The following is a 24,701-nucleotide window of genomic DNA, read 5'->3' as shown; positions in this document are numbered from 1 at the left end:
AACAAACACAAAAAAGTTACGATACTCAGGGCAAAGTTTTCTCTAACTCCTCAAAAGGACTTGAATTTAGGACATCTTTCTTACCGAGACATATAAAGGCTTAAAAGTGTCTATTACAATCCAAAAAACCTACCACTGTCTGACATTTCTCCCCTAAATGAGAGCACTAATAGCCTATTCAAAAGAGTCTCTAATTATGAATGTGAAGTTACAAAGAATATTTTTTGTTCTTAGATCTATGAAGATAACACAAAAGCAACAAATGAAAACATAATGCATAAAGTTTCGCTTTAGTCCCCTTATAACAGAAAACAAGAGATAAAGATAAGAGCACTTTTGCTGTCCTAGAACTTAAAATGAAAATCTAAGAGAGACCCATAATGTAAATACAATCATCCCTTGGTATGTGTGGGGATTGCTTCTGGGACCACCACATATAACCACATCAGTGCATGCTCTGAAGTACGCCCTGTGGAACCTGCATTTGTGAAAAGTCCTTTCCATATACGTGGGTTTCACATCCCATGAGTACTGTATTTTCAGTCGGTGTTTTTTATTTTTATTTTTTATTATTTTTTAACATTTTTTAATTAAATAGAAATGAAGTCTCACTATGTTGCCCACACTGGTTTCAACCTTCTGGGCTCGAGCGACCCTTCCTGCTCAGCCTTCCAAAGTGTTGGGATTATGGGTGTGAGCCACTGCTCCTGGCCTCAATCTGTGTGTGGTTGAAAAAAGGCTGCATATAAGTGGATCTGTGCAGTTCAAACCAGTTGTTGGGCAAGAACTAACTGTAATTAGAATTATAAAAATTGATGACATTCTATGTGAGTAACAATGCAGTAAGAATATGCAGATTTTAGTCATTAATTTTGACTTTGTGGGAAATGGAACTGCAGACTAGATGCTACAGAAGAGAAACACTTGAGGGTGAAAAAGATTAACAGCAAGAAAATGGGAAAGAGACTAAGAAATCCAGTTTCTTAGAAAAACATATTCAGTAGAAACTTAGGAACAGAAGTGATGTCTTGGTTGGCCATGAGATAGTAGATCCCTACAACTACTAGAAGGTGTCCATTATTTAGCTAGCCTTTAGGGTAATGTGCAGGTGGTCATGTTTCAGACTTTTTTTTTTTTTTTGAGACAGAGTCTCACTCTGTCGCCCAGGCTGGAGTGCAGTGGCCGGATCTCAGCTCACTGCAAGCTCCGCCTCCCAGGTTCATGCCATTCTCGTGCCTCAGCCTCCCGAGCAGCTGGGACTACAGGCACCCGCGACCACGCCCGGCTAGTTTTTTTGCATTTTTTAGTAGAGACGGGGTTTCACCGGGTTAGCCAGGATGGTCTCAATCTCCTGACCTCGTGATCCGCCTGCCTCGGCCTCCCAAAGTGCTGGGATTACAGGCTTGAGCCACCGCGCCCGGCCGTTTCAGACTTTCTTACTGAAACTCTGACCACTGGGGAGGTTAGATAAGCATCTTTATAAGGGGTTATGTATGTTACAGGCATTGGTTAAAGTCCTTGCTGAAGAACACCTTGGTATGCAGGAAACAAACATTGGTCAGGGCCAGGTACAGTGGCTCACGCCTGTAATCCCAGCACTTTGGGAGGCCTAGGTGGGTGGATCATTTGAGGTCAGGAGTTTGAGACCAGCCTGGCCAACATGGTGAAACCCCATCTCTACTAAAAATACAAAAATTAGCCAGGTGTGGTGGCGGGTGCCTGTAGTCCCAGCTACTCGGGAAGCTAAGGCAGGAGAGTCACTTGAACCTGGGAAGTGGAGGTTGCAGTGAGCCAAGACCGTGCCACTGCACTCCAGCCAGGGCGACAGAGTGAGACTCTGTCTCCAAAAAATAAAAAAAAAATTGGTCAGCATGATAGTTTCACTTCAAGATGGCATCACTCTTGCCATGCAGCAGGCAGTTTTCCTACAACTGTCTTTAATTCTACAGATACTCTCTCAGTCTTTACAATGAAACTATAAATTATAAATTATCTACATTTATGGATGAAGAAAGCATGGCTCAGAGAAATTCAGTAATTTGCTCAAGTTCACAGGATAACAGTTCCGGAATGTTTATCTAGATTTGTCTAACTTCACTGTTTGCATACGTAATTACCATGCTATAATGTCTCCTGTAATACATGGTACAGAACGGACAAGAATAATTTTTTTCTTTTTTCCTCCCAAGTAGCTGGGATTACAAGCGTGTGCCACCGTACCTGGCTAATGTTTGTATTTTTAGTAGAGACGAGGTTTCACTATGTTGGCCAGGCTGGTCTCAAACTCCTGACCTCAGGTGATCCGCCTACCTCAGCCTCCCGAAGTGCTGGGATTACAGGCGTAAGCCTCTGTGCCCGGCCTAGATTCAGTCTTTTTTTGTTCTTGTTGCCCAGGCTGGAGTGCAATGGCGCAATCTTGGCTTACTACCTCCCGGGTTGAAGCGATTCTCCTGCCTCAGACTTCCGAGTAGCTGGAATTATAAGCATCCACCACCAGGCCCAGCTAATTTTTTGTATTTTTACTAGAGATGGGGTTTCAACATGTTGGCCAGGCTGGTGTTGAACTCCTGACCTCAGGTGATCCACCCGCCTTGGCCTCCCAGAGTGCTGGGATTACAGGAGTGAGCCACCATGCCCGGCTTAGATTTAATCATTTTAACCATGTATGCAGTTGTAAGTGATAGTGAAACCTAAGAGTTTGGCTCTCAGGGGAGAGGATGGGACTTGAAGTGTAGATTATCTGTTTTTTCTACTCTGTTTTATGCTGTTTTTAAAATTGTACAAGTCAACAATGATACATGTTTCACTTCTAGAACTTCAAACAATACATACAAAACTGCAGTTCCCTGTGACCACCTACTTGAGTATACAGGTGCCCTCCTCCTCAATGGAATGTATACTTTTTCTGTGTTTATTTATAAGTATTTGTACTCATAGGAGTATATAGTGTTTTAGTTTGCAAAAATAATATCATACTGTACATACTGATGGGGTGATCATTTTGTGATCCACCCCACCCCAACTCATGTATGCTATTCTGCAACTTTAAAGATGTTCTTGGGATCTTTCAATTTCAGTCATTAATAAGTTACTTATTTTGATACCTGCATAGTAATCTATTCTGTGGTATGAATATGTGATTTATTTAACATATGCCAATTGATAATATAGGTTGCTTCTAATTTTTTGATATTATGCAAATAGCAATTTTTATTCTTTTCAAGAATTTAAAATGCTCGGTGAATTTTAGTTATGTAAAACTAGTATGTATATGTACATAAATTATTGAAATTACTAGCATGTTTTTGGCAGAGCACCTCACAATTCTACCATAATGATTCTCTGTAATTATCTGGAGAGTCATTGTTCTTAAAAATATTTGCAGGCTATGCTTTCATTAATCTTTTCTACATGAAGTTAATTTTAGTTTTTAAAATATACTTCATTTTTGTAGAGATCTAAAATTTTTTGCGACTTTGTAATTAATGTTAATTTATATTTAGAATAGTTTATACTGTACTATTAGAAAGGGCATTTTCTTGCAATAAATCGTTAGTGGAGATGAGTGACTGTTGATGGAGATGAGTACCTTTATCATGCAGAATATCAGCACCTAGATATTGGACTTTTCTCACTGCCCCTTAATTTACTTTTTTTGATATTGTCGTTCTATGGCAAACAGGCTTTTGGATATTGAGGAGGGAGTAATACGTGTACATAATGTGTTATAATGTTTTTGAGGACCCTTCTCATAACAAGCCATTTGAATCAGAATAATATCTTGTGCAATATGGTGTTAAAAGGCTTTTAGGTTACATCTCATTTCTTAATATATTATGGATGACTACTAATGACTTTATGCTGTTTACCTTTCATTTTTAAAATAAAAGGGTTCTTTTAGCAGATTTTGTTTATAAAACATCTCATTTGAAATAGTGCAATTTAAATAAACAAGGTAAAGGAAAAAATATATGTATTATGCCAAGAAAATGAGCTAGTCCCTATGGTTGAGACCAAATTTTAGCTTCGAGCATTTTTGTATGTAAGCACAGAATGAGGTAGGTTGGATTTTATAGGGTTCATCTCAGTAGGAATTAATTATTGTTCCATTTCATTTTTGCAGAAATGAGAAGCCATCATAATTGTTTTATATTTAAATTTTTAAATGGAAACCTAAATTTGCATAAAATCTCAAGACAGCGTTTACAGTTTCAAGGCATTTTGTTTGCCTTATTGTATTTGTGTACTTCTTACAAAAGTACCTGGCAAACAGTAAGTGCCAAGTATATTTAGTTTAATTTTATTTTTTATTGTATCTTATTTCTTCTTTTTTGAGGTAGGGTCTTCCTCTGTTGCCCAGGCTGGAGTACAGTGGTGTGATCACAGCTCACTGCGGACTTGACCTCCTGGGTCGGGAGTGGTGGTGTGCACCAGTGGTCCCAGCAACTCAGGAGGCTGAAGCAGAAGGACCCCCCAGCCCGGGAGGCGCTCCAGAACACCCCAGCTTGGGTGACAGAGTGAGAGTTTTTCCCAAAAAATAAATAAGTAAATAAAGTTGCTTGGGACATGTTATATAGATGATATTTAAAGCTATCTGGATAGGTAATATCCTCCAGGTTATAATCATCTGTACCCCATTGCTTGATGGGGTGATCATTTTGTGATCCACCCCACCCCGACTCATGCATGCTAATAGTTATGTATGCCTTTTCTCAAATTTATCTGCCTGCCTTTTGTCAGATGATTTTCAGTGAACCTTCACTGGGGGCAAAGGGGAAGTCTTGTCTTGGCCCCTGTAGTACTAACAAGCATTGACTTCTAAATGGGTAATTTGGCCAGGTGTGGTGGCTCACGCTGTAATCCAGCACTTTGGGAAGTCAAGGTGGGAGGATCACTTGAGCCCAGGAGTTTGAAACCAGCCTGGGCAATATAGTGAGATCCCATATCTACCAAAAATTTAAAAAATTAGGCAAGCATAGTGGTACCCACCTATAGTCCTGTCTACTTGGGACTGGGTAATATCCTCAAGGGAATGAGTGTAGATAAAAGAGGGAACCAAGAACTAAGCTGTAGGTTATGTTAGTGTTAAGATAATGGAGAAAAGAAAAGGAATCTTCAGAGGATACTGAGAAGGAACGATCTGTGTGGTAGGACACAAACCTGGAGAATATATCTTGGGAACTGAAGGGAAGAAAGTAAAACATGGAGAAGGGAATGAACAGCCATGTCAGATTTTGCCAGTAAGTTAGGTAGGATAAAGACTAGAATTGAAAATTGTGTTTAGCAATGTAAAGGCCTTTGTTACACTGTCTTCAGTAATAGCCAGGTTAGCACTATTTACGTACGTTTTTAATGGGAATTTTTGATGTTTACACTGCCTCCTTTGCCATGTTCAGGTTTTCCAACCTATTGGTGGTATGTCTGACAGTGGATCACAACTTGGTTCAATGGGTAGCCTCACCATGAAATCACAGCTTCAGATCACTGGTAAGTTTTAGAAACATCGGCAGCTTTATTTTTCCCCATGTGATTAAAAAATAATCCTGAGAGGGCTGGGCATGGTGGCCCATGACTGTAATCCCAGCACTTTGGGAGGCTGAGGTGGGCGGGTCGCTTGAGGCCAGGAGTTTGACATCAGCCAGGCCAACATGGAGAATACAAAATTAGTTGGGCGTAGTGGTGCACGCCTGCTGTCCCAGCTACTTCGGAGGCTGAGGCATGAGAATCGCTTGACCTTGGGAAGTGGAGGTTGCAATGAACCGAGATTGCGCCACTGCACCCCAGCCTGGGTGATAGGGTGAGACTGTCTCAAAAAAAAAAATCTTAAGAGAACAAAATATTTAATGGCTGTTACATGTCAGGTGCTCAATTAATATTTGCTGAATGAATGAATGAAGACATACAGATAGTAATTTTTATTGTAGAATATTCTTGGATATTTTACAGTTTTTTTTCCTTGAACATGGGCACCTGGGTAGTTGCTTATTTTGTTTGTTTTGTATTGTATTAACAGCTTTATTGAGATATAATTCATATCCCCTACAGGTTACCCATTTATTGGGATTACACGCCTGTAATCCCAGTACTTTGGGAGATCCAGGTGGGCAGATCACCTGAGGTCAGGAGTTTGAGACCAGCCTGGCCAACATGGTGAAACCCCGTCTGTTAAACATAAAAAAAATTAGCTGCACGTGGTGGTGCACACCTGTAATCCCAGCTACTTGGGAGGCTGAGACAGGAGAATCGCTTGAACCTAGGAGGCAGAGGTTGCAGTGAGCCGAGATCATGCCATTGCACTCCAGCCTGGGCGACAGAGCGAGTTTCCATCTCAAAAAAAAAAAAGACTTCAGTCTTTATATTCCTGCTATATAAGTTTAGTTATTGAAAACTCAAGGAAGGAACAAAGGTAATTGTAATTGTTTCCTTCTTTGGTGGATCTGGACTTAGGCAGATAAGAGAACTTCAGAAAACAACTTCATGCTATACTTTGAGAGAAAGAAGATTGAGGGAGGGGAGCTGCAGGGGTCAGAGAGACCTTGAGAGACTCCTTTAGTTCAACAAGTCAAAGCACCATATTTTGGGATATCAGTTTCTGAACCCCAAAAGTACATTCACAGAGTTGTGCAACCATCACCACAATCAACTTTAAAATATTTTTGGCCGGGTGCGGTGGCTCAAGCCTGTAATCCCAGCACTTTGGGAGGCTGAGATGGGCGGATCACGAGGTCAGGAGATCGAGACCATCCTGGCTAACCCGGTGAAACCCCGTCTCTACTAAAAAATACAAAAAAAAAAAAAAAACTAGCCGGGCGAGCTGGCAGGCACCTGTAGTCCCAGCTACTTGGGAGGCTGAGGCAGGAGAATGGCATAAACCCAGGAGGCAGAGCTTGCAGTGAGCTGAGATCCGGCCATTGCACTCCAGCCTGGGCGACAGAGCGAGACTCCGTCTCAAAAAAAAAAAAAAAAAAATTTTTGTCCTTCCAGAAAGAAGCCCTGTACTCATTAGCAGTCACTCTCCATTTAACCCATCCACCCACAAACCCAGGCAACTCCTGATCTTTCTGTCTCTAGATTTCCCTATTCTGGATCTTGCATATAAATGGAATTGTACAATGTGTGGCCTTTTGTGTCTTCTTTGAGCAGACTGTTTTCAAGGTTCATCCTTGTTGTAGCATGTAGCATTACTTAATTCCTTTTTTTGCTAAATAATATTTTATTGTATGAGTATACCAAATTTTAAAAATCCATTCTTCAGTTGAGGGATGTTTGGGTTGTTTCTACTTTTTGGATATTATGAAAAATGCTATAAACATTTGTGAACAAGTTTTTGTGAGAATGTATGTTTTCAGTTTTCTTGGGTATATACCTAAGAGTGAAATTCCTAGGTTATATGGAATCCATGTTTATTAGCATTTTGAGGAATTCCGAATTATTATTATTATTATTTTCTTTTTTTTTTCTTTTTGAGACAGAGTTTTGCTCTTTTGCCCAGGTTGGAGTGCAGTGGCGTGATCTCGGCTCACTGCAACCTCCGCCTCCTGGGTTCAGGTGAGTCTCGTGCCTCAGCCTTCTGAGTAGCTGGAACCACAGGCACGCACAACCATGCGCAGCTAATTTTGTATTTTTAGTAGAGATGGGGGTTTCACCATGTTGGCCGGGCTGGTCTCGAACTCCTGACCTCAGGTGATCCACCCGCCTTGGCCTCCCAATGTGTTGGGATTACAGGCGTGAGCCACCTCGCGGTCCCAAATTATTTTTCAAAGCAGCTGCACCGTTTTGCATTCCCACCAGCAATATATGAGGATTCCGATTTCTCTACATTCTTGCCAGTGATTATCTTTTTTTATGATAGCCATTCTAGTGGGTGTGAAGTAGTACTTTACTCTGTGTGTGTGTGTGTGTGTGTGTGTGTGTATGTTTTGTCTATTTAATTTTGATTTTTTGTTTTTTTTTGAGACCAGATGACAGTCTGCTCTGTCACCCAGGCTGGAGTGTAGTCGTGCAGTCATGGCTCACTGCAATCTGTAACTTCTGGGCTGAAGTGATCCTGCCACCTCAGCCTTCTGGGTAGCTGGGACTACAGGCATGCACCACCCTACCCAGCTCCCCATTGTGGTTTTGGCTTGTACTCCTCTGATGGCTAATGGTATTGTCTTTTCATGTGCTTATTGGTCATTTTTGTATCTTTTTTGGAGAAATGTCTGTTCACATCCTTTGTTTGCTATTGTAAATTAATACCTCTGTTGCTATTAATTAATATCTGTCTTTATTTCTTCCTCTAATCATTTCATGTGCCACTTTCAGATTAATGTTCTTAATATGCCATCCAATATGTTTCATTCCTGCTCAAAAACCTTAGGTACTTTTCTTAGACTATGGTATAGAATTTCTTTAGTATGAGCTAAGACCCTTCACCCTCTGTCTATATATGGTCTCTTTGTAGGTTTTTTATTTTTTATTTTTTTTGGAGACAGAGTCTTGCTCTGTCGCCCAGGCTGGAGTGCAGTGGCGCAGTCTTGGCTCACTGCAACCTCCGCTTCCCAGGGTTCAAGCAGTTCTCTGTCTCAGCCTCCCAAGTAGCTGGGGTTACAGGCACCCGCCACCACGCCTGGCTAATTTTTGCATTTTTAATAGAGACGAGGTTTCACCACCTTGGCCAGGCTGATCTTGAACTCCTGACCTCATGATCCACCCACCTCGGCCTCCCAAAGTGCAGAGATTACAGGCGTGAGCCACCCCACCTGGCCTGTAAGTCTTTATATGTGAACCATTTGTACTAGCTAGAATGAGTCACTGGATTTTCCTCAGACATACATGTATTTCTGTCACACAGTGAAAACCTCAGTCTCTCTCCCTTTAATTTGATAGCATTTATTGATTATAGAACAATTATCATCCTCTGTATTTTAGTTTCAACTATGCCTGGCTTATAGCTTCTTCTGGATTATGAATAGGTCACAGACCATATCATTATTATTTTCCTCAAAACCTAAAGGCGATTGAATATAAAAGTAATACTGTGTTAAGGTAACCACATCGTAGAATTTTTTCACTAACTGGTCTCTTTCCTTAGCAGTATCTATTTCTTAAAGAAAGATATTACTATTTCTTAGTTCAGGCCAGATTCCAATTTCCCCTCCGTCCCCATCCTCAATCTAGCTTGAGTAGCTGACTTATATCATACCAGAATTCTTATGACTTCTTTTTGGCAGCTTAAAGTTGAAAGTTTTTACTAGAACAGTCTTTTAAAACATTCTGTACTTTTTCAGATTACATAAATAATAGACATTTTGTTTTTTACTGATTTTAAAAAATAGTAAATTATTCTCAGAGACAATGATTAATAGTTTTTTCTTTGCATAAATGTCTTCTTTGCTATCATCATTATTGAATTTTTTTTTACTGTGATGATGAACGCTAATTGCACCTCAAAAAGTCGTAATCCATAGACATTTCAGATTTCTTTCTTTTTGAGACGGGGTCTCACCTTGTTGTCCAGGCTGGCGTGCAGTAGCGTGATCATGGCTCACTGCAACCTTGATCTCCCAGACTCAGGTGATCCTCCCACCTCAGCCTTCTGAGTAGCTGGAACTACAGTCGTGCGCCACCACACCCGGCTAATTTTTGTATTTTTTATAGAGATGGCGTTTCGCCCTGTTGCCCAGGCTGGTCTCAAACTCCTGGGCTCAGGTGATCCACCCACCTTAGCCTCCCAAAGTGCTGGTATTACAGGTGTGAGCCACCTCACCCAGCCCCATCTCAGATTTTTAAAATCTTAGGTCTAAAATATTCTTTTATTTATTTATTTTGAGACATTTTATTGCCCAGGCTGGAGTGCAATGGCATGATCTCAGCTCACTGCAACCTCTGCCTCCCAGATTCAAGCAATTCTCCTGCCTCAGCCTCCCGGATAGCTGGGATTACAGGCACCTGCTGCCATGTCTGACTAATTTTTGTATTTTTAGTAAAAACGGGTTTTCACCATGTTGGTCAGGCTGGTCTTGTACTCCTGACCTCAGGTGATCCACCAGACTCTGCCTCCCAAAGTGCTGGGATTACAGGCATGAGCCACCGTGCCTGGCCTTCAATACTCTTTTTTTAATAAATTTTTTTTCTTTTTCTTTGTCTTTTTTTTACTCATTGCTTGCTAATTGGGTCTAAATATTCTGAGTGTGCTCAAGTATAGGGCAAAAAACAAACACACCATGAATAATGGGTAATAGTTCAGCAAACATATTAGATATGAAACAGACAGCATAAAAGACAGAAGTGCCAAGTTTAATAGAATCAAATGCCCTTCATAATTCATTGAGTTACTTCTTTAGTTTTGATGCTAGAACACTTAGAACTAAGTATTTTGCACAAATCTCCTTAATGACATTGTGGGTTTTAATCTCTTCATGGGTTAGTTATAGTATTTGTTTTATTGTAACCTGCCTCAATGCGTTTCTAGAATCAAGGAAGGAATAAACATGCAAGTATAAAAAATAAATCTCAGGCCAGGCGCAGTGGCTCTCGCCTGTAATCCCAACACTTTGGGAGGCTGAGGCGGGCGGATCACCTGAGGTTGGGAGTTTGAGACCAGCCTGAGCAACATGGAGAAACCCCGTCTCTAGTAAAAATACAAAATTAGCCGGGCATGGTGCCACATACCCGTAATTCCAGCTACTCGGGAGGCTGAGGCAGGAGAATTGCTTGAACCAAGGAGGCGGAGATTGCGGCGAGCCGAGATCGCGCCATTGCACTCCAGCCGGGGCAACAAGAGCGAAATTCTGTCTCAAAAAAAAAAATAAAATAAAAATAAATATACAAATGTCAACATGTATTTTAATGGCAAGAAGGGATAACTGGTCAGGAAAAAGAGATCAATATTTGACTAGAGTCACTGGGAAAGAAGGTGGTGTTTGAAGGATTGCTGCTATTTATTTTAAGAGACAGGGTTGGCCAGGCACGGTGGCTCACACCTGTAATCCCAGCACTTTGGGAGGCTGAGACAGGCGGATCACCTGAGGTCAGGAGTTCAGGACAGCCTGGCCAACGTGGCGAAACCATGTTTCTACTAAAAAATACAAAAATTAGCCAGGTGTGGTCGCATGTGCCTATAATCCCAGCTACTCAGGAGGCTGAGGCAGGAGAATTGCTTGAACCTGGGAGGCAGAGATTGCAGTGAGCCGAGATCGTGCCGCTACACTCCAGCCTGGGTGACAGAGCGATACTCCATTTGTTTTTTTTTTTTTTTTTTTTTAAATGAGGGTGTCACTCTGTCACCCAGGATGGAGTATAGTGGCACAATCACAGCTCACTGCAGCCTCAACCTCCTGGGCTGAAGCATCCTCTCACCTTATCCTCTGTAGTGGCTAGGACTACAGGTGTGTACCACCCACCAGACTTGACTAATTTAAAAAAATTGTGTGGTTTTTTTTTTTTTTTTTTTAAGATGGAGTCTCGCTGTGTTGCCAGGCTGGAGTGCAGTGGTGCTATCTTGGCTCACTGCAACCTCTGACTCCCTGGTTCAAGTGATTCTTCTTTTTTTTTTTTTTTTTTTTGAGGCAGAGTCTCACTGTCTTGCCCAGGCTGGAGTGCAGTGGCCAGATCTCAGCTCACTGCAAGCTCCGCCTCCCGGGTTTACGCCATTCTCCTGCCTCGGCCTCCCGAGTAGCTGGGACTACAGGCGCCCGCCACCTCGCCCGGCTGGTTTTTTGTATTTTTTTAGTAGAGACGGGGTTTCACCGTGTTAGCCAGGATGGTCTCGATCTCCTGACCTCGTGATCCGCCCGTCTCGGCCTCCCAAAGTGCTGGGATTACAGGCTTGAGCCACCGCGCCCAGCTTCAAGTGATTCTTCTGCGTCAGCCTCCTGTGTAGCTGAGATTACAGGCACGAGCCGTCAAACCCAGCCGATTTTTGTATTTTTAGTAGAGACGGAATTTTACCATGTTGGCCAAGATGGTCTCGATCTCTTGACCTCGTGCTCCGCCCACCTCAGCCTCCCAAAGTGCTGGAATTACAGGTGTGAGCCACCCCGCCTGGCCAAAAAAATTCTTTTGTAGCAACAGGGTCTTGCTGTGTTGCCCAGTATGGTCTTGAACTCCTGGCCTCAAGTGATGCTCCCAGCCTTCCATAAGTGTTGGAATTATAGGCCTGAGCCACTCTGCCTGACCTAGGATTGCTACTGTTTAAATGCAGAAAAGTAGAAAAGGACCCTTTGAGGAGACAGCATGAGCAAGACACATGAAAGAAGAGAATACACAAAACTTGCCCTAATACCCATGCAAACCCCTGTAATAGGGGGAGCCCTGAGAATGGGAATGGCTGTGTCTTTCGGGTGTGCCTTAAAAAAAAATTTATTGCTAAGGGAGATGGAGATGGGAAGTAATCAGTGTTTGTAACAAAGAGTGGTTAGATTTGTGTTTTAGAAAGTTAGAGACAAAGACAAAAAAATTTCTTTTTTTTTTTTTTTGAGACAGAGTCTCGTTCTGTCACCCAGGCTGGAGTGCAGTGGTGCTATTTCAGTTGACTGTAATCTCTGCCTACCATGCCCACCCCCTTACCTACCTTTTTATTTATTTATTTATTTATTTACTGAAACAGAGTCTTGCTCTGTCGCCCAGGCTGGAGTGCAGTGACTTGATCTTGGCTCACTGCAACCTCCGTCTCCCAGGTTCAAGTGATTCTCGTGCCTTAGCCTCCCCAGTAGCTGGGATTACAGGCATGCACCACTGTGCCTGGCTCAGCCAGGCTGGTCTCGAACTCCTGACCTCAAGTAATTCGCCCACCTTGGCCTCCCAAAGTTCTGGAATTACAGGCATGAGCCATTGTCCTAGCCAATTTTTAAATTTTTTATAAAGACATGTTATCATTGTGTCACCCAGGCTGATCTTGGATTTCTTAAATCAGCTCTTCGTTTCTTCTTATCATTTAGCCGGGGTCTTTACCTTGGATGTAAGTCTGTTTTCTTATGTCCTTACCTGTCTTTATTTATCTGTTTCCCATTTAATTATGCCTATATATAACCTCAGCTATTATACTTAACTCATCTGTGTCTTTTTTTTTTTTTTTTGACTGGGAAAAATTTTTTAAAATTACAAGCTCAACCCATTTGGTGTATTTCAGAGGTACAGTGCTTTTCTTCATTTATCAGTGAAAGAAGTTAAGAAATTAACTTTCAAAAAAATTCAGTAAGTGGCAAACAAACATCCTTGAAAATCACAGTCACATATAGTGTCTCCTAGAAAAGAGGAGGGGTAAGACAGCCTCCACCTACTTTCACGAGTTTCATCAAATACTGGATCTACTCAAGGGTGGAGTAAAAAGGCAACTTTCAAAAAGGAGTATGTTATTAAATGAGGCATTTACTATACTCCTTCCTAAGAGCCCCAGATGGGGAACATGTTTTCTCAACTGGATCTAGGAAGTGGACTGTGGAATCAGTCGGTCCTCGTCACCTTAAGGTGACGTCCACTGGTTAATGAATTAAAAAAAATTAAAAAAAAGACTTAAAAACAAACCTCACCACACTCTGCCCTAAAAAAGAGGAGGGGGGAAGAAAGAAACCACTAAGATGTCCCAGAGTGGAACCAGGGAGCAGCTTCAACAATTCCAATTAGTCTGTTACAGAGTCATCCACAAGCATGCCTTGCTTTTAAAATACATACATATATCTTGAAACAACAAAACCAAAACTAGTACTAATCACTTTTCTGACAACATACAATTACTCAAAATTAACTAGTACTGGGATAGGGATGTGAGGGGGCCATAACTATGGGCCTTGTCTCACATGAGTACATGTGGGTAGGTGCAGGGCATTTGCCATTATGGCAAAAACTAATTTTAATTTTTAATCTTTAGTTTGACTTAAACATTGCTTTTAGTATGATGCCGACACCAGCTGTGCAGAAAGGGTTCTGGAGAGATGTTCACAGCAGCAGACATCTGCGACTCTTCTTTGGTTCTGGAGGTTCCAGGGCAGTCAATGTTGCTTCATCAGACACGTTCTTTAGGCCTTTCTGTGTGAGTGCAGAACACTCCACATACTTGACAGCCTTCAGGTCATGGGCCAGCTTTTCAGCAGTCTCTGGAGTGATAGGCTTCTGTTTGTTCTTGGCAAGTTTCTCAATAGTAGAGGGGTCATCTTTGAGATCAATTTGGGTCCCAACAAGCAATAGAGGAGTCTTTGGACAGTGGTGAGTTATCTTGGGCACCTGCTTTTCTTTCACATTTTCAAATGAAGATGGAGAGACCACTGAAAAATAGACTAGAAATACATCTGTTTGTGGGTAACTCAGTGTCATAATCCCTCATAATCCTCTTGCTCTGCAGTATCAAAAAGTCCAAGAGTATATGGTTCTCCACCAGTCATAACGGTTACTGCATAGTTGTCAAGAACAGTTGGTGTATATTCCGATGGAAGTTTGTTTGTTGTGTTGTTTTACCAACAGCACCATCATCTACAACAACACACTTAATTGTCTGCATTGTTGAAATAGTTTGGTATCCACTTTAAATATTTTAAATCTGATGTTGACCTCAGCTTCTCCACCAGGGCATTGGCTCATCTGTGTTTTTTATTTGATGTTTGTTGCATGCTAGCATTGGGCAAAATAAGGAAACTTTGGTACTTGCTAGAATTTCTTATATTCTCCTCTTTATTCCAAATTAAGAAAGAGATGTCATCTTGATTTTAATTATTATTAATTGTAATTAAATATTACTGCATGTCCCAAATTTATTATAGTACCATATATTTAGCTCTGATTGTTCAGGAAGCAAAAAGATCCCTTATACTTATGTTGTTTTTAATTCCTTTAACAGTCCAGCAAACTAAGAATTTTATACTTGTGATTTAGAGTTTAGTTCTCCACAGGCAGGGCAGAGTTCTTCCACAAAGGTGGCTGTTGCTCAACCGGGTTGATCTCTTACCTAGTTCATTATTCTGCTTATTTATTTAGTTTTGGCACTGTTTTTTGTTGTACCTTGTTCTCTGTAGCTTATCCAAAATAGGTTAGATAAGCTAAGGATCCGTTCTTTTTTTGTATTTGTATTGTAAAATGTTTATGTTGTATCAGAGAGATACGCTGAAGAACTGAGATCAGTTCAAAGCACTGACCTTCAGAACAGAAGGATCAGAGGAACATTAGTTTATGCCATGAAAACTATTTGCATTAGTATGTGGGTATGTGTGAGAGAGAGAGAGATAGAGAGCACAAGCATGGGAGAGTGAGATAGCCAGCAAATGATTATAATAAAGCAGAGAGACAAAGACTAGAAAGCAGGGAAACTTTTGTTTTCTGCCATGACTGATAATCATTTGGTTCAACATATGTATTAAATACTTCTCAGATTAAATCCCAGAGTGCTCCAGAAATTGTAAAGATTGGCTACATCTGTGCAATCAAGAGGCTCACATGGCGAGTTAAACAAGTAAAAACTAGTAAGACAAAATGAAAACCTGATGGAGCCATACGTAAATATGGAAATACCCTGGAAGCATGGAGGTGGAAATAATTTCACTTCTTAGCATTAAAGAAGCCTTCAATCAAAGAGACGGGGGACGTTTGTCTCTCAAGAAGTAGAATTTAATGGGTATAAAAGGAAAAAGTATCATTCTGAGTAGAGGGAGCAGCATGTTTAGAGGAATGAAAGTACATGGCCCATGTGAGGAACATCATATAACTAAGGATGACTAGAATATAGAGCTTTGGTAAGATTTGTTTTAGTAGGAGGCTGGAAGGGTAAGTTACAGCTGCATACAAAGCAAGGTAAAATGCCCCATAAGAGTTTAAACTTCATTTTGCAGGCAATAAAGAATCATTTAAGTAATGACATGATCACATCTATTTTAGGAAAATAATTCTGGTGACTGTGAGGAGTTGGATTGGAGAAGTGACAGTAAAAACAGTTGTTTAGAGGCCTCTCATAGTAGCCCAAGTGTCAGATGAGACAGACGTTTTTCTGGTCCTTTTTCTTCCAGTTTATGATGTATAGTTTTTTATTTTTTTGTTTGATTTACTATGGGACTTTAGTTTTCAGGAAGTAGTATATTGATTTATTTTATATTTGTAATATTATGACTATAACACAAGGTTTTGTTCAATCTAGACTTTGAGATTGGAATACTGAAATAATTTTTCCTGTTCAGGTTTTGCAATGTGACCCTTGGGCAAAAATTTAAATTCCACAGAGCTTGTGTCTTTTTTTTTTTTTTTTTGAGACGGAGTTTCATTCTTATCACCTAGGCTGGAGTGCAATGGCGTGATCTCCGCTCACTACAACCTTTGCCTCCCGGGTTCCAGTGATTCTCCTGCCTCAGCCTCCTGAGTAGCTGGGATTGCAGGTGCCTGCCACCACGTCTGGCTAATTTTTGTATTTTTAGTAGAGACAGGGTTTCACTGTTTGCCAAGCTGGTCTTGAACTCCTGACATCAGGTGATCCTTTTGCCCCAGCCTCCCAAAGTGCTGGGATTACAAGCATGAGCCACTACATTCAGCTGCTTCTCTTTTTATGTGTAAAAATTAGGACAGTAATACCTGTTTCGCAGAATAGTTGTGAATCTTGAAATTACATTTATGTGCAGGCACATGGTAAATACTAACAATTGCTGCCCCCCGCCCCCACCCCCCATGTAAAGTTTGCTAGGCTGGGCCTGGTGATTCATGCCTGTAATTCTACCACTTTGGTAGGCCTAGGTGAGTAGATCTCTTGAGCCCAGGAGTACAAAACCAACCTGGGCAACTTGGCAAAACCTTGTCTCTACCAGAAAAAATACAAAAATTTGCTGGATGTGATGGCACGCACCTGTAGTCCCAGCCACTTGGGAGACTGAGGTGGGAGGACGGTTTGAGCCCAGGAAGTAGAGGTGATTGCAGTGACCTGAGATTGTGCCAGTATACTCCAGCCTGGGTGACAGAACCAGGCCCTGTCTCAAAAAAAAAAAAAGTTTCAGTGGGGTTTGGTAGGATTATGTAGCAAAATTGCTTTCACAAATTTGAATCCAGTTGGGCACAGTGGCTCATGCCTGTAATCCCAACACTTTAAGAGGCAGAGGCAGAGGCAGGTGGATCACCTCAGGAATTTGACACTAGCCTGACCAACATGGTGAAACCCCATCTCTACTAAAAATGCAAAAATTAGCTGGGTGTAGTGATGGGTGCCCGTAACCCCAGCTGCTTGGGAGGCTGAGGCAGGAGAATCGCTTGAACTCAGGAGGCAGAGGTTGCAATGAGCTCAGATTGCGCCGTTGCACTCCAGCCTGGGCAACAAGAGTGAAACTCCATCTCAAAAAAAAAAAAAAAAATTTGAATCCTAGAAAGCCCAAACAGGGGCAGATCATTTCTTTCCTTTCAGCCCTGCATTGCTCTTTGTTCTAGGTTTAATCAGTTTCAGAGTGCCACAAGAGGCCCTGAAATATAATGAGTGTATGTATAATTGTTTGGGCTATTTCACCTTTTCTTAGACCAGAAATGTATTAAAAGTGGAAATTTTATGTTTTTCTGTATAATCCTGTGATTAAATTTGGCTCTATATTAAGCACTAGAGCTTTAATAATACTTTTTTTTTTTTTTTTTAAATAGAGATGAGGTCTCACTATGTTGTCCACAATGGTCTTAGACTCCTGGGCTCAAGCGATCCTCCCTCCTGGGTCTCTCAAAGTGCTGGTATTATGTGCCTGGCCTATTACATTTTAATCAGAGATAGCTCTGGTCCCCACTTGAATATATTTTTATTGTGAAAAAGACTTTCTATTTCATGTTTCCACTTAGATGTCTCGGCATCTCAAAGAACTTTTTTTTTGGAGACACAGTTTTGCTCTGTTGCCCAGGCTGGATTGCAGTGGTGCAATCACAGCTCACTGCAGCCTTGACCTCCCAGGCTCAAGCGATCGTCCTGCCTCAGCCTCCCCAGCAGCTGGAACTACAGGTGATGCCATCATGCCTGGCTAATTTTTAAAATTATCTTTTGTAGAGATGGTGGTCTCACTGTGTTGACCAGGCTTTGTTCAAACTCTTGGGCCACAAGTGATCTTCCTGCCTCAGCCTCCCAAAGTGCTGGGATTACAAGTGTGAACCACCATGCTTGATCTTGTCTATTTGTCTAGCCTTCTCTTGCAACTCTTCTTTTTCTTTAGTCAGTCATTCTGCAGCTGGCTTGAATGCCAGCAAAAAGGCACATAAGCCTAAAAGGATGAAAGTATTTGATATATGTAAAGTCAGAGTTTCAGGGCCACCACCTGGGACTGTGCCCACTTGGATTCCCAGACTTTGGACTATATATTAAGCTTCTTAAGTAGCTACTATATAAACTCCTCTGACAACTCCATGGGTTCCTTAACTTTGATGAGCAGTGGCATTCTCTGAACTTTGCTGCTGGAGTAGATAACCTGGGTGGTGGAGTACTTCCTTGGTTGTAATTTACCTCATCTGTGCTCCCTCAACTCATGAGGGAGCAGTGAGTTGCCACCTGTGGAAATCATGGGGTGCTCTGCTATATTTCTACTTGTTATACCCTCTAAGGGGCTTGGACAAAGCTATTTTATGGCAAAGGTAACTAAAGGGTGAAGGCTAAGGAGTTTGTATCTCAAGATGCACAACATAGGAAGCTCTTGCTTAGATAATATGAGATGTTTAAAAAAAAATCTTAGTTTGTAATTCTTATTCTTCCTTTGGCTTTCCACCAGAATAAAATCCAAATTATTATTATTATTATTTATTTATTTATTTTTTTGATACTTAGTCTTACTCTGTTGCCCAGGCTGGAGTGCAGTGGCATGATCTTGGCTCACTACAACCTCCACCCCCCGGGTTCAAGCAATTTTCCTGCCTCAGGCTCCTGAGTGATTGGGATTACAGGTGCCTGCCACCACACCTGGCTAAGTTTTGAATTTTTTTAGTAGAGACAGCGTTTCGCCATGTTGGCCAGGCTGATCTTAAACTCCTGACCTCAGGTGATCCACCCGCCTCAGCGTCCCAAAGTGCTGGGATTACAGACGTGCGCCACTGCGCCCAGCTGCAAATTCTTTATCTTGGCTTGCAAAGCTCCCATACAAAGCTTATCTCCCTTCATTTACCATTCTTTCCTGTGCTTGCTATACTTTCCCTCAGATATGCCATACTCATTTGCCTCTGTCTGGAATGCTTTCTTATTCCCACCTCTAGTCTTCACATGGCTGGCTCCTTGTCATTTGGATGGTTGCTTAACAGTCTTCTCAGAAGCCTTCCTTACTACCAAGTCATGTTTTGTCACATCAGCCTGTTTTTCATCATAAATACTTGAATTAGAATATAATCTCCTTGAAAGCCAGATCTTTTACTGTTAATTGCTTTAGAGACAGAGTTTAGAGCAGTATCTGACACATGGTAGGCATTCAGATGTTTGTTGACCATGTTTGTCAATGCATACATTTTGTTTGTTTTGAGATATGGTCTCACTGTGCTGCCCAGGCAGGTCTTAAACACCTAGGCTCAAGCAGTCCTCCTGCCTCAGCCACCTGAGTAGCTGAGATTACAGGTGCAAGCCACCCTGCCCAGCCTTATGTGTGCTTTTTAAATTTTTCTTCCTGTCGCCCAAGCTGGAGTGCAGTGGCACAATCATAGCTCATTGAAGCCTTGACCTCCTGGACTCAAGTGATTCTCCTACCTCAGCCTCCCAAGTAGCTAGGACTATTGGCACATGCCACTATGCCCAGCTAATTTTTTTTATTTTTAGGAGAGATGAAGGTTCGCTGTATTTTCCAGATTGGTCTTGAACTACTGAGCTTAGGCAATCCTCTTGCCTCGGCCTCCCAACGTTCTGGGATTACAGGCGTAAGCCACTGCACCTGGCCCATATGTGTAGTTTTTAATTGATCTGAGTTCTGAACTTTTGATAACATGGAATTCTACTGATGGGAGTTTGGGTTGATGGTACGGGGAACCTCTATATTTCTTTACTAGGATGGGAGAAGTACAAAGGTTATGAGGGAATAAAATTGGTAAGTATTTTAGAGCAAAACTGCTTCTTGAATAAATTTAGTAAATCTGCCTAATTATGAAGTTAAATCGATTTCATAAGTGAATTAACATCTCATCTATTGAAATATTTTTCATTTCTTTTACGTAGTCATCTCAGCAAAACTTAAGGAAAATAAGAAGAATTGGTTTGGACCAAGTCCTTATGTAGAGGTCACAGTAGATGGACAGTCAAAGAAGACAGAAAAATGCAACAACACAAACAGTCCTAAGTGGAAGCAACCCCTTACAGTGTAAGTTTGGAAGTATTTTTCTATAGTACGTTTTGTTTAGTAGATGATTGGAAATACAATTTAAAAAAATGTTTCTCACTTTGGTTTTTTTTTTTTTTTTGAGACGGAGTCTTGCTCTGTCGCCCAGGCTAGAGTGTAGTGGCGCGATCTCGGCTCATTGCCAGCTCTGCCTCCTGGGTTCACGCCATTCTCCTGCCTCAGCCTCCTGAGTAGCTGTGACTACAGGCGCCCGACACCACGCCCGGTTAATTTTTTTGTATTTTTAGTAGAGCCGGGGGTTTCACCGTGTTAGCCAGGATGGTCTCGATCTCCTGACCTCATGATCCGCCTGCCTCAGCCTCCCAAAGTGCTGGGATTACAGGCGTGAGCCACCGTGCCTGGCCTGGTTTTTGTTTTTTTTCTTCCTCCTTTCTCTCCTTTTTTTCCCCTCTCCCTTTTCCTAGGATTCCTTCTGGTCTGCTTTTTTGTTTCTCTTTAAATAGCTGTTTTTATAGTCATTCCCTTTCTTTACCTTCTCTAGTTTAGTTGGTGATGATATTGCTCTTGTCACTGAACAATAACTGAAAAGAGCCCATGGTCATAGACCTAAAAAGATTTCTGGCAGCCCTTTTATTAACTTTGGGTTGAATTAAGGGATTATGAGTACCCCCCTCTGTTTTTTAACTTAATTTTTAAAAATAGTATTTTAATTAGTTTTTTCTTTGTTTTGTTTTGAGATAGTGTCTCACTCTGTCACCCAAACTGGAGTATAGTGGTGCTATCATAGCTCACAGCAGCCTTGAACTCCTGGCCTCAAGAGATCCTCCTGCCTCAGCCTCCCAAGTAGCTGGGACCACAGGCATGCATCACTGTGCCTGGCCAGTTTTTTAGTATTTTAAATTATGGTGCCAGTTATACTATATTTATTTATTTTTTGAATGACATGGGATCTTACTGTGTTGTCCAGAGTGCCCTCAACCTCCCTGGCTCAAGCAGTCTTCCCATCTCAGCCTCTTGCTCCAGTAGCTGGGACTACTACTATACATTTTATTCTACAACTTTCTTTTTGTACTTAACACTAATATCATGGTGATCTCTCTACCTGAGTACATATGGATCTTGCATCCCTTATATAGCTTTGTAATATTCCTTAATATGGGTGGACTATATTTTAATAGTTCTGTATTGATTAGTTGGCTCCTAATGTTGTGTTATTAGGCAGTGTTGCGGATACATCCATGTGCATATATCTTTGTATGTTGGTGTTTATATCTGTAGTATAGATTCATAGAAGTAGGATATAGCTCAGTTTTAACACAAAGCCCCAAATGTTGGCATTATAATCTAAGATATTGACACCCATTAAAGGTTAATTTTAATTTTTAAAATTAAAATAGAAGAAAACACATGGAGCCGGGTGTGGTGGCTCACACCTGTAATCCCAACTCTTTGGGAGACTGAATCAGGAGGATTCTGTGAGGCCAGGAGTTCAAAGGGACAGTTTGCTATGATTGCTCCTGTGAATTGCCACTGAACTCTAGCCTGGGCAATGTAGCAAGACCCCGTCTCTACAAAAAGAAAACAAAAAGGAAGAAAAAGAATGATTTGGCCAGGTATGATGGGTCACTCCTGTAATCCCAGTAGTTTGGGAGGCCAAGGCGGGAGGATCACCTGAGGTCAGGAGTTTGAGACCAACCTGACTAACATGGTGAAACCCAGTCTCTACTAAAAATACAAAAATTAGCTGGGCGTGGTGGTGGGTGCCTGTTATCCCAGCTACTCGGAAGGCTGAGACAGGAGAATTGTTTGAACCTGGTAGGCAGAGGTTGCAGGTTGCAGTGAACTGAGATTGCGCCATTGCATTCCAGCCGGGGTGACGAGTAAAACCCTGTCTCAAAAAAGAGAAAAAAAAGAAGAATTTATGGGAGATCATCTGGAGGCCCATATCATTCCAGTGTTCCTCATCTGTGTTTATTTCAGCATAAATGTTTCTTATTTAGGCTTTCTGTTTTTAATTAATGGCCCATCATAGATTGAGTCGAAATGAAACAATGTATTAATAAAAATTTCAAAAAAACACATGAGGCTGGGAATGATTGCACATGTTTGTAATCCCAGCTACTTGGGAGGATAAGGTGGGATAAGGTGCTTTAGCCCAGGAGGAGTTAGAGATTAACCAGGGCAAAGTAGTGAGTTCCCATCTCATATATATTTTTTCCTTTACCAAGTGAAATCTATAAAAGGTCACAGCCTCCATAATGGCTAGAGATGTTCAGTTGAATTAGATGGTCACCTAATTTCCTCCAACTGATTTGAGTGCTTACTTGATATGCGCTCGGAGGCTCTTGAGCTGTTAATGTCATGAACTCCTTAGTGATTTAAAAGTTAAGAAAAAAGAAACTGTCTTTGTAGTTCTGTGTGGTAGTGCTGTTTTTGATCACAGACATTTGGGGAACTTAAATTCAAGTTCTTTTCCTGAATTTTTAAGTTGCAGCAAATTGGCCTGGAATTTTATCACTTCCATTGTTGTGTAGCAGGCTTTCCAGACTGCTGTTGAGAACTGAATTGAAACAATTAAGACTGGTCATCTTTGACAGTGTACTTTGTATGCCTTTTTCTTCCATATTAAAAATAGTAAAGTTAAATTTATTTGCTTTTTATTTCATCCCCGTTATGATTTCTGAACTGACTAATACAGAATTTTTTTTTTCCCACTCTCACCCAGGCTGGGGTGCAGTGGTGCCATCTCTGCTCACTGCAACCTCTGCCTCCCGGGTTCAAGCAAATCTCCTGCCTCATCCTCCTGAGTAGCTGGGATTACAGGCATGCGCCACCACTCCCAGCTAATTTTTTTGTAATTATAGTAGAGACGGGGTTTCACCATATTGGCCAGCTGGTCTCAAGCTCCTGACGTAAAATAATCCTCCCACCTCAGCCTCCCTAAGTGCTGGGATTACAGGCGTGAGCCACTGCGCCTGGCCGAGAAATATTTTCCTAATATGATATATAGTATGAGCTCTCTTGAAAGTAGCATATGAGAATTTTGAAGAGAATGAATATATTGTACCCCCTAAGAAGAAGAGCAATGTGGAATTTTTAGTTTGTTTAATCTACCCATTGCTGTTGAAATGGTGGTGGTAATAGGTACAGGTAGACTTCAAAGGAGGAAAGTGTTTCTTTGTCCCCTCAAACTTGATCACATTAGAGAGAATGAGATATAGAGAAATTCAAACATTTCTGGAATTTGTCTTTGTATCATTGAACCATAGGACTGTGGTAGATTATATAGTGCTCCTAGCTTTCTGATGCTTGACTCTAACATTGATTGTATATGTATTGCAAATTCAGATTTCCCAGTTTACTTTGGAAATACCATTATAGAGAGTATTCTTTATTGGCATTTAGTAAGGTATGAGTGAGTTCATATTCGATAGTTGGACTGGGCAACTTGCCTCTAGCAATGTGAAACTTGGTGTATGTAATGTAATCTTCAAATCATTATGTAGCTGACTTGAAGAACTTTTTAATATAAAGTTTAATGTCAAGATTTTATTCAAATTACCGTTCTGCTACTTACTGGCTGTGTGACCTTAGGCAGTTTGCTTTATATCTGAATGTCAGTTTCTGTATCTGAAGAAGGAAGTGATAATTCCCATCTCATAGGGTTACTGTGAAGATAAAATAACCTCAAGCTCTGTAAACTACTGACATAAGGATTTAATTTGTAAAGTTACTCTTCTGTACTACTAAAGTAAAACTAGTTTTCCAATAGTTTGTTGCAGGATAAGCAGTTTCACTTTTGTTGACAATATGTGATGAATTTACTTTTATAGTTCAATCACAAGTGAAAATGACCATGTAAGCATGTAGCATTCAGATAATTTTCATAAGATTACTGAACATAGGCCAATATTGGTTGTATAGTAAACTGTAAGGGGTGCAGTGAGAAGACGTTAGACTTTAAAACTGAATTGTAATTTATTTAGGATCTCATTGTCATATTCAATACAAATAATATTTTTTCCACTTTTTTCACTTTTAGTATCGTTACCCCTGTGAGTAAATTACATTTTCGTGTGTGGAGTCACCAGACACTGAAATCTGATGTTTTGTTGGGAACTGCTGCATTAGATATTTATGAAACATTAAAGTCAAACAATATGAAACGTATGTATGTAAGACTAATAGAAATTGCACTTAGCTGTTTGTTTTTCTGAAAGAAATTTGTGTGCCAAGCATGCATAATGACTCATGTTCACTCATACTTTTAAGTTTTACTTGTTATAGGATGAACAGGTAGAAGAATTTTACAGTGTTGAAAGTATTCTGAGTAACCTTGGTTTGGCCATTCATTTTGAATTCAGTATTTTTAGTAAATATTTATTTACTTAGTAAATAGATATCAGTAAAGTAATACATAGTTAATTGTGGAAAAACTAAAATATAGAGCAGAGATGAAAGAAAAAATAAAAATCCCACTTCAGA

General features: G+C 40.9%; 1 protein-coding gene and 1 pseudogene across 3 annotated transcripts in view; one reads left to right on the top strand and one right to left on the bottom strand.

Moving 5' to 3' along the window:
- Nucleotides 1-24,701, top strand: part of ITCH (itchy E3 ubiquitin protein ligase) — a 139,229-nt gene that overhangs the window by 24,242 nt on the left and 90,286 nt on the right. For 2 of the 3 annotated variants that reach the window (XM_025399428.1, XM_025399431.1), the window contains exons 3-5: nt 5,397-5,487; nt 20,096-20,237; nt 24,259-24,383. In XM_025399428.1, the coding sequence (XP_025255213.1) occupies nt 5,418-5,487; nt 20,096-20,237; nt 24,259-24,383 (337 nt within the window). In that variant the 5' untranslated portion in view covers nt 5,397-5,417. The remainder of the gene's footprint in view (nt 1-5,396; nt 5,488-20,095; nt 20,238-24,258; nt 24,384-24,701) is intronic. The other variant, XM_025399430.1, reaches the window with a different exon arrangement.
- On the bottom strand, nt 13,754-14,476 carry LOC112633059 (annotated as a pseudogene).

Source organism: Theropithecus gelada, chromosome 10 (assembly GCF_003255815.1).
Source record: "Theropithecus gelada isolate Dixy chromosome 10, Tgel_1.0, whole genome shotgun sequence".
Taxonomy (NCBI): Eukaryota; Metazoa; Chordata; class Mammalia; order Primates; family Cercopithecidae; genus Theropithecus; species Theropithecus gelada.
Note: the sequence above shows the minus strand (reverse complement) of the source record. Positions and strands in the feature narration are given on the sequence as shown.